Genomic DNA, 10,531 nt, shown 5'->3' with positions numbered 1-10,531 from the left:
ACCCCGTGTTTCACATTTACACCCAAAACTACAACACCTTTTTGTCATTTAAGTCCCAAAATGCTTTCAGAGTGAGCTGCTTTCTGGAGGACAGTCACAGTTACAATGGAACGTGGAACAGTACATCACAGGAACGGACCCTTCAGCCCACCATGCCTGCTCCGACCATGATACCAACCTAATCCCATCTGCCTGCACGTGGTCCGTATCCCTCTATCCCCCTGCCTGTTCATGTATCTCACTGCCTCTTAAACGTTGCAATTGCATCTGCTTCCACCACCTCCCCTGGCAGTGCATTCCAGGCACCCACCACTCTCTGTGTAACAAAAAAACTTGCCTCTCGCATCTCCCTTACACTTTACCCCCTCACCCTAAACCCATGCTCTCTTGTATTTGACATTTGCATCCTGTGACTACAGTCACATAATTTTATAAACTTATATCAGGTCACCTCTCAGCCTCTGACACCAGAGAAAATAATCCAAGTTTGTCTAACCTCTCCTTAGAGCTAATACTCTCTAATCCAGGCAACCCTCTCCAAAGCCTCCACATCCTTCCTGTATGGGGCGACCAGAACTGCACACATTACTCCAAATGTGGCCGAACAAAGGAGTTATACAGCACGGAAACAGGCCCTTCAGCCCAACTCATCCATCCCGACCAAAGTGCTGTCCTGAGCTATCCCATTTCCCTGCATAGCCCTCTAAACCTTTCCTGTCCGTGAACATATCCAAACATCTCTTAAATGTTGTAACTTTACCCACGTCTACCACTTCCCCTGCCTCTACGTGACAAACAGCAGCACACCACTGGACACAGGCCTCCAATCTGAAAAACAGCCCTCCACTACCACCCTCTGACTCCTTCCACCAAACCAAATCACCTGGATCCCATGTGATTTAACCTTCCGGAGCAGCCTACCACTGCTGAAGTCCATGTAGACTGTATCCACCACCCTCTTTCACTATTAAAAGCTTCCCACTTCTCCTTTTCTGTCAGCTGCAAACTTACTAATCAGACCACGTACACTTTCATTCCAAATCATTAATATATGCAAACAACAAAGGTTCCAGCACTGATCCCTGTAGACCTCCAGTCAGAACGACAACCCTCCACCACTAACCTCTTGTCTATGACCAAGTCAATTTTGGATCTAGTCTTCAGGACAGCCAACCCTGAGGAACCTTGTCAAATGCTTTACTAAAGTCCATGTATACAACATCCACTGCCCTACCCTCATCAATCATCCTTGTCACCTTGTCAAAAATTTGTGAAAAGTCATGCTGACTAATCCTAATAAGTCCGTGCTTTTCCAAATCTGAGTAAATCCTGTCCTTAAGAATTTTCTCCAGTAATTTCCCTCCCACATGTAGGAAATCCAGTGGTCCTGAAAAAACAGCAGAGTGAGATGATCAGGTCATCTGTTTTAGTGGTGTTGATGGTGGGATAAATTGACAAGGACATTGAGACTCTCCTGCTCTTCAAAATAGTGTCATGGATTTTCTTAATCCACTGTTTTATCCAAAAGTTGGCAATTCTGGCATTGAAAAATGACCAAAATAATGCTCCAAATCCGGTTAGTATTGGAAGGGTTATCCCCAATGCACTGCACCCCCTGGCTCTACATTAGAAGCCATTCCAGAATTGCATTTTATTCAATTTTAGTCCAGTTTCTGCTTAAGGTGGTGTGGGTTGAGCATTATAAGTGATCCCTTCTTATACGTATGGACCAAAATAAGCCCTAAAGTAGGAGGCATCAGACTTGACCTGATCTAGGAATTAGAATACACTGAAAAATTGCATGAACCAACGGTGGAATCTCAACGTTCCTTCAGCTCTGGGCTACTGGATCCATCAAAACATAAACAAGATTGTGGTGAGCTTCAGAAATAAGATGCAAGACAAAGTGAATAAAAATAATGATGACCACCCTGACTACCCTACACTCCATTCCCTAACAAAGTGGAAGGAATGGGGCAATAACGCTGTACGCTGAAAGGGAGAGAGAGAGAGTTCTTATGAATATCTGAGCATTTGGAAGGGAGAAATTGCAAGACTTGGGCTGTTGTTACCATGGTAAGTTTTATTTAAACTTTCTCTTTGTAAATACAACTTATTTTACCCTTACCCCTCTTCCATGCCCGACAACCAGTTCAGATGATGGGCTGAATCAAGGGTGCAGTGACTGGATCCTACTGAGAGGAAACGGCAAATCCAGATATGTAGGGATGAGAGAGAGTTGTATTGTGTTCATTTAATGTGTTGGGGAAGATTCTGCTCAGAGGTTTGGAACAAAGCTGGGTAGAGTGAGGAATCAAATGATAAGTCATTCCACTGCATGTGACTGAATCGTGAATTAGGGAAATATGTCAGCTCCAACGTTATACAAGTATGAGAAACACAAGCTTGGAAACGGATAATGTGGCACCAGAGGTTTCAGCATCCAATGAAGTACAAATTACATTAGTATGTACACAAATTAGTTTAGTCTGCTTGCAAAAGCTTGGGACTGATGCAGAGAAAGTGTGTTCGGAATGGGAGAGGAGCAAAAGATTGAAAGAAAAGAGCAAGAGATGAAAGTATCTGGAATTACGAAAAAGAGGCATTTTACTTTTGTGGGTGCCACATGTTATGGACTAGGTTACTATTGGTGAATGTCCCTTTAAGATAGAGCATAGTGGTGTGTGTGTGTGTGTGTTTGCGTGGTTACGACAACAGAAGATAAAGGACGTAATGACATTTTTGAAGCAGTCAGTCAGAATCAGAGGAGAGAGAGAGAGAGAGAGAGCAGCCTGCTAGTCTCTATCGATGGATGAAAAACAATAACTGTGTCTGTCACTACAATCCACGTATGGATTTTTGGAGTAATCCGGTGGAGTCCACTTTGTCGTTAACCTGCAGAGGGAAGAAGGTATTTGTGTGGACGGCCACATCTCGGATGCCTTTCGGGGTGGCAGATACTTTGGAACAAAGCAGTGGGGTTCACTTTGTTGTTGACCTGTAGAAGGAAACAGGTATTTGTGTGGACGGCCACGATTCGAGAGCCTTTCGGGGTGAGGCAGATGCAGTGGAGTGGTCACTGCTGAGTAGACACTGAGGTGTATGGGTTTCATCGTGGAACATTTGGATTTCGTAATTACTCTCTATTTTCTCTCTACATCTACGTCTTATCTTCAGTCAACGGTGGTTGTTGAAGAAGCCTTTGCTCACGTTTCACCTTACGGCTTGCTGAACTGAACTTTGAGAATTATTCCTGGACGTGGAGTTTGGGAATTTGCCACACACACACTTCGAGTTTAGTTTTTGGGGTTAATGCTTAAGATTTAACATTTTTACTTCTAACATTCTAACATTTTTACTTTTATTTTTCTTATTATCATAAGTAGTTATTAACAAAATAGTTTTAAACACTTATACATGACTCAAAGTGTTTCTTTTGTTGCTGGTTTTAGCACTTGTTCAATTGTGCTGTTTCTCAAAGATGTGGCATAACATTTATGAGCCAAATTAATTAGAACATTTTATTAGACTTCAACAGAAGTGGTTATGTACAGGCATATTTTCCAGTGATTCCTACAGAGACCACACATTTAAATAGCAATAAGAATGACATTGACACTGTAATGCTTCCCTTTAATTGTTCTTTCAAAACTCCTGTTGCCATTGATATTGTTCCTGCGGTAGAGATCTTCTCTGTGAATGTAATTATTCTGAACTAGCTGCCCACTGCCTGGGAATTCCTGCTATTGAATTTTAACAACAATGCACCTTTAAATTGGAAAAAAAATTCATCATTCATTTCTCAGAAATATGCCCTGCAGTACTATCTCCTAACAAGCATCCATGCACTACCAGGCTGTATACAATGCATCACCTAGAGAGAATGTGTACGGCAATAAGAGAAAAGTACATAGAACAGAAATGCAATTGTGGATTGTTTTCACAAGAAACTCAGATTTATTGTATTTTATTTTTTAAGGACCAAGTGGATTGCAGAACCCTCTTAGGGAGAGATGTCCGCACACAACCAGCCTGTTCGGTAGTTTTTTAACCTCCTGAGGACCTTCTAAAATGCAGTTTGTTCTTTAATTTTTGATTTGGGTTTTAATTTTCAAATATGTATTTGGAACATAAAGCAGCATTTGTAACAGTCTAAAAGTATCCTTGTGTATTACCATCATTAATTACCCTTCTGTGCACAGGAAAGCACCACTGTTTCAGAAATTAAGCATTGCCATGGATTGTCTGCCTTTAATACCCAGAACAGTAATTAGGCTGACTTGGTACACAGCTATAACGAAGAGCAATCTCTGTTGTTCTCCATTTCCAAGGGATCGTTAAACAAGAGTATTAACTTGTTCTGCTGCCACACGACTCAATGCTTGTTCTCAGTGCCTGCTCCCAGTGGATCCCTGAAGGTCACTGACTGACCCGAGTCTGCTTGTACAACATGGAAAGGAGCAGTCTGAGAGAGCCCAGCTCCTTGTTTGCATTCATCTGTGTACTCGCCAAAGTGAAGAAAAATGGAGACTGCATAAAACAGCTTTACTACAAATGTGCTGTCATTAAGAGAATAGCAGATTGCATAATTAGTATATTTACTTAATGTATTTTATCATCAGCTGACCCAGCAGCGTCAGTGAAGGCGGCAGCTCCATCGATAAAAGCAGCATACATTTAAATAACTAATACATGTCATTTATTTCCTATTTCTCTGATACTCCCTACCCTTGTCACGTTGTTGTGCATGTACCTTAGTAGAGCTAATGAAAGCAACTAATAATTATTGAACATAAAATTACAAGTGTAAGATTTAGCAGCCAGTGATCGCGCAGGTTCAGATCGCAAACTCTTGAATTCATCCATTTATTACAAGGAGAAACCTTGAATGAAACAGCGGGGCACCTGGGACAAGTGTGTGAAAACCCGACCGCAAAGAGTAGCAGCTGGATTATGAGGAGGGATGGAGGTGAATCACTGCCTGGTTCCAGCCCGAAAAAGAACTAAAAATCACCTTGATCTCCTCACCTGCAAATCTCCCAACTGGAACAGTGAGTTCGGCCATTTGCTGGATTCAGGGTAACACCAGGGCTACAAATATTGTTGCCAAATGACCATATATTGTCCTCAAGCCCACTCGTGTTGAGACAGAATGGATGAACAAATAAATAATCCGTTTACTCAATGATCGCCTTGACCTCCTTCAAAACATTTCCCCATTGTTGCCCTTGGCCTTCCACAGGCTAATTCTGGTAGTGCTCAGGATTATGAAGCCTAAATATTAATAATTATTATGTGGTCTTGGACTGAATCCCAGTGAGAAGGATATGCTGTGTTAATACCAGGATTGGCAGAGAGTGATGCGGGATGTAACAGGCCAAAGGATCGTCCAGGTATATATGGCAGTGTTTCTTGCTTTATCACTAATTATTAATGTGTGCAACTGGCAAATATTTGAGCAGAAAACAGAGGCGTGCTATCTTCGCGTGACCCAGAGAATTTGACTTGATAGTCGATCAGATATAAATCCAGTGCATTTGTACAATGAGGGCAGGCAGATATTGTATCGGCACAGTACTCTGGGTCCCTGTTTATTAGTGTTTTGCAACTATGTCTGTGTTGGGGTTTGATCAATAGCCCTGCAGCTAGAAGCTGCGGATCTGGAAATAAACACGGCAGTGGTTTGCGATGTTTCAGCATTATCAAGCATTTTTCTGTTATTTGTTCAGTGGGGAAACTTAAATGTGACCATATGATAAATATTCACAGTTATACATATGCAGATGTTTAAGTCCTGAAATGGGTATTTTTTTCTGGCGGAGGTGCACCGTGGGCCCTCTCTGCTGTGTCCCAGTGTGCTGGGGGTACACCATGGGCCCTGCAGTGTTCCCATGTGCCAGGGGTGCACCGTGGGCCCTCTCTGCAGTGTCCCCGTGTGCTGAGGGTGCACCGTGGGCCCTGCAGTGTCCCCATGTGCCAGGGGTGCATAGTGGGCCCTCTCTGCAGTGTCCCTGGTGTGTTGGCAGGGTTTAGCGAAGTGGTCCAAATTACAGGAGAGAACTTTTTAACAGGATTTTACTGTGCCTAAGCTTATCTGGTGGATTAAAGAGAATGAAGATGAATTAGTACTTTTGATATTGTGTTCCGTTCAGGTCGCCTCATTATAGGATGTGGAAGCTTTGGAGAGGGTGCAGAGATTTACCAGGATGTTGCCTGGATTGGAGAGCGTGTCTTATGAGGACAGGTTAAGTGAGCTGGGGCTTTTCTCTTTGGAGACAAGGAGGATTGAGAGATGACTTGATAGAGGTGTACAAGATGATAACAGGCATAGATCGAGTGGACAGTCAGAGACTTTTTCCCAGAGCGAAAATGGCTAACATGAGGGGGCATAATTTTAAGGTGATTGGAGGAAGATATAAGGGGGATGTCAGAGGTAAGTTTTTTACACAGAGAGTGGTGGGTGTGTGGAACGCACTGCCTGCAGAGGTTGTGGGGGCAGATACATTAGGGGCGTTTAAGAGACTCTTAGATAGGCACATGAATGATAGAAAAATGGAGGGCTATGTGGGAGGGAAGGGTGAGATAGATCATAGAGCAGGATAAAATGTCGGCACAACATCGTGGGCCGAAGGGCCTGTACTGTGCTGTAATGTTCTATGTTGTGTGATCGAGTTTTATTTCTAATGAATGTTTCCCATCAACCAGGTGGTATCCCATTCTTTTGTTCACTGGGCACCAAGATCTTAAAAAGGCTTTTTGGAGAGGGCTAAGTGTTTAGTATTGGAAATGCAAGCTTGTCTAAGGTAGCTGATACTTTTATTCAGCACAAATTGTGATGAAAAGTTAGCAGTAACATTACTAACAGCAGGAATCCTGGAAATGAATGTAGGTAACTGGTTTTCCAAGGATGTTCCCCAGAAGCAGGGTTTCACTGTGATATCATGAGAAATTCAGCTTTGGTCACCAGCTCTAAGCACAGGCACGCCTGTCAGCTTCACTTGTATTCACCTCCTGAGCATCTGGATCCACATAATTCAGTGGAAGTGAATGCAAGAAGAATAACACTGAGAGCGAAAGCTCATTTGTATTTAGCATGTGTGTCGGAGGCTAGATTCCCCTGCATATTACCTTCTTCTTGGGCCTATCCCTACCTGCACCAAGGTCAGGAAGTCCCCTGGATTCTTAAAGTATTCCTCATGTCCTCCATATTAGAGTTAAGGCCTTCCCCTTTCTTTGGGGAGCAGGTTGCAATCACTGATCCTTGCACAGGTTGCATGACATAATGTATCGTTGCTGGAGGTTTGTTGCATGCACTAACTTCCCCCATCAGCTACACAAAGCAGCTGAATTCATCCACTGCTTGAAGTGGCTGTGTTCCTGTTCAAAACCTCATTTTAACAATTTTCACAACAGTGGGAGATCACACGTTAAGTTTTGTCTTCTTATACAAATTTGCAGTTAACCTGCAGTATCCTGCAGTTCCTGTATTTCACACACCATGCACTGAGTTTCATGTGGATTGGAAATTCTAAACCTTGCATGGAACTGGGGCAGCTTCCATTCACTACACCATGATAACATGTGCTTTAAAAGTGCAAGAAATTTTAGCTCCATATCCTGTCACAGTACAAAGTATTCTCTCTTATTGTAAAACATCTTAATCTACAAGTGAGATAGGGACAAATAAAGCAGTATCCACAGGCAACTGTATTTATATCAACCCAGTGAATGTTTCACCTTGGGTATCAAAATCCCAAGTTTTCCAGGACAAGTTCAGCTTTGGTTGGGTTTGTTTATGACTGTAATTTGATTTCCATCTAATAAACCAACTAGTTAGTTATCTGGTTCTGCAAGTGTTTTTATACAAAGAAAATTTTGATTCAGTGTATTACAATCCTGGCTAACATTTTTAATGTATATAGAAACATATGATTCTGAATCACAAAAAATAATGTTAAAACCGAAAAGATAGAAATCTGTTGGTTACAGACCCCAGGAGTTGTTTATCAAGATTAGAGGTGGCGACTGCAATTTGTACTTTGCAGGGATGCAGTCTGTTGGGTCCAATACTCAACCTTAGCTTAGCTACCTGTAATGGATGACTGGAAGATCACAGACCACTTTGATCATTGGCTTAGTTGGACTGGCTCGATAGGAGTATTACACATAACATTAATGTAATGGGCACTGCAACATTCAAGTCAATAACTTTTTCATTTGAGTTATTTAAATGTTATCCCTGAGTGCTGTAATTTCTAAAGATTGATGCATAAACTGTTTGAATTTAATGTAGGGTAACATCTGATTGAACATTGGAAAGCAATGTATATTTTGGGGCAAGTCATTTTATTGTTCAATAAATGACTTTCAGTGAGATTTAAAAATGATGACTACAAACTGTAGTAAAGACATCACAGCAACTGACTTATCCAAAATATCATTCAAATAAAGGCATTAGTTTGCTTTGGCAAGGGTTTGACAATACAGCTCTCAATGTATTCAAAGACTGTGTGAGGATCCTGGTCTGCATTGACACGAATGACAGGTTTGTAGAATTCCTCCAACTCAGAAATATTGGCATGATACACTTCCAGTGCTTTCTGCACATTTTCCTCAAAATCCTTAGGATTTACTTTGCAGCGACTGTAAACTTCACTGTTCGGTGCTGGTTTGTAGATGGAGTGATATCTAGAAAACAAGATTGCAGGGGAATGATAACGCAGAACTTTATGCTTTTAGTTATATAAATTAATAGCATTATGATTTGCAGTAATTGTGGCTGCCAAGATTATTATGACTATTTTAAGAATCTGCTCCCTATCAGAACTTAGTAAAAATAGTTTTTAATCTAATGCATTCTGTATTCACCCTCAAAACATAGATTTCCATAAATATCCTTTCTGCAAAAATCTGAAAATATTTCACTTTGAAAATGTAATAATCTTATTGTGTATTTCCCAGACAAGGAGAAAATCAATGTTATGTCACCATACCAGTTAATATTAGGAAAAGTGCTGAAAATATCAAGTGCTACCATAATACAGAGAAATCAGTTGGGATAAATCTTAACAGTGTCCTACAATATTCAAACGACTTTGAGGATATTAAAATTATGCATAACACATTAAAGATAATAACCAGATCTATTGCCGATATTTATGCTCAAGCACATGACAACAATTTAAATTGAGATAATACTTGTAATGACTAATTAATGATGTAATAAATATCATAATTTCTTGAGCATCATGCTGAGCTGTGCCATAGAAAGTAGAACTAGGCTGATAATGTATATTATTGTTTTGTTAATTACATTTGACAAAAAAATTAGCATCACTCTAAATAATTTATCAGGTGGTGTAATTGGAGTTGGTTTAATTAAACATAAAGATAAATCAAACCTAAAGAAAAAACATAACGGATGTCACAGAGAGGTCATTACCAGTAGATATTGCAATTAGAAAGCCCGCGTTAATTGATGCTTTTGAAATAAACTTTTTGCATTAAACATTTAGCCCAATTAAGAAACACTGCAGGAACTTATCGAACATTTTGAAACTATGAGAAAAATCGGAGCATCCGCCGTCCACATATCTCACTGCACCCATGTGGCTGAACATTCAAACTGAGGGATATTTTAATGTGATGAAAAAGTGGGTGTCATTTACAATCCAACCTACTGCAAGGCTCATGCGCAGGGATTTGGGGGAACTTAGTTTATTTCCCCGATTTCACATACTAATTAAACCTTCTATATTGTAATTATCAATAGCCTGCAAAAGAGTAATTTATTTGTACAAAAATTGAAAGCATTCACCTCTGAAAAGAAAGCAAATCTAGGGAACCAGGGACCAGTCGCCTTAATGCTAGTGGTAGGAAAGATAATGGAATATTTACTGAAAGGTATAATAGAAAGACATTTAGAAACATCCATGCCTGAACAATCTGGTAGATTTTTTTGAAAAAACAGTAAAGATAGATGAAGATAATATAATAGAAATAATATATTTGGATTTCCAAAGTCCTTCAACATAGCATGTTGTTAGGGAGCGAGTAGCAGAAAGGATACCAAGCTGGCTATTGAATGGAAAATTGACATTAATGGTTATTGACAAATGGTGTGAAGTGGTTTTACATACTGTTTGTTGCAGGGATCACATTCACCATTTGCATAAATAATTTGGACAAGATCAGAAGCACAATTTCAGCTTTAGCTGGTTTTGCTGTATGGAAGGAGATGGGGTGGAGGGAGGAGTTGATTCCCGCTGTAGGACTGTGGCAAAGTTCAGGAAGATGATAATATTATTAGGATGGACTTATAATGGGAAACAAACGACATGGATATTTGAAATAGTACATTGTGGTTGGGAGACTAGAAGAGCAACTTCATTCATGGAAAATAACCGTGTAAAGATCGGAGAATACACGAGTCCCTAAGAGTAGCAGCACAGCTTGATAAACTGAAAATAAATAAAGCTTTATTTTAATTTCTAGTGAAAAGCGGAGAAGTTAGATTAAGCTTTTATCGAAC

The 10,531-nt window shown here is 40.4% G+C and overlaps 1 protein-coding gene across 2 annotated transcripts in view; it reads right to left on the bottom strand.

The window, feature by feature from the left end:
- Positions 1-8,385: 8,385 nt before the first annotated feature.
- ak8 (adenylate kinase 8) overlaps positions 8,386-10,531 on the bottom strand; it is a 112,740-nt gene continuing 110,594 nt past the window's right edge. For both annotated transcript variants that reach the window (XM_052037060.1, XM_052037062.1), the window contains one exon: positions 8,386-8,688. In XM_052037060.1, coding sequence (XP_051893020.1) covers positions 8,442-8,688 — 247 coding nt within the window. In that variant the 3' untranslated portion in view covers positions 8,386-8,441. The remainder of the gene's footprint in view (positions 8,689-10,531) is intronic.

This window comes from Pristis pectinata, chromosome 23 (genome assembly GCF_009764475.1).
Source record: "Pristis pectinata isolate sPriPec2 chromosome 23, sPriPec2.1.pri, whole genome shotgun sequence".
NCBI lineage: Eukaryota > Metazoa > Chordata > Chondrichthyes > Rhinopristiformes > Pristidae > Pristis > Pristis pectinata.
The sequence above is the reverse complement of the archived record's forward strand: the minus strand, read 5'-3'. Positions and strand labels throughout refer to the sequence as shown.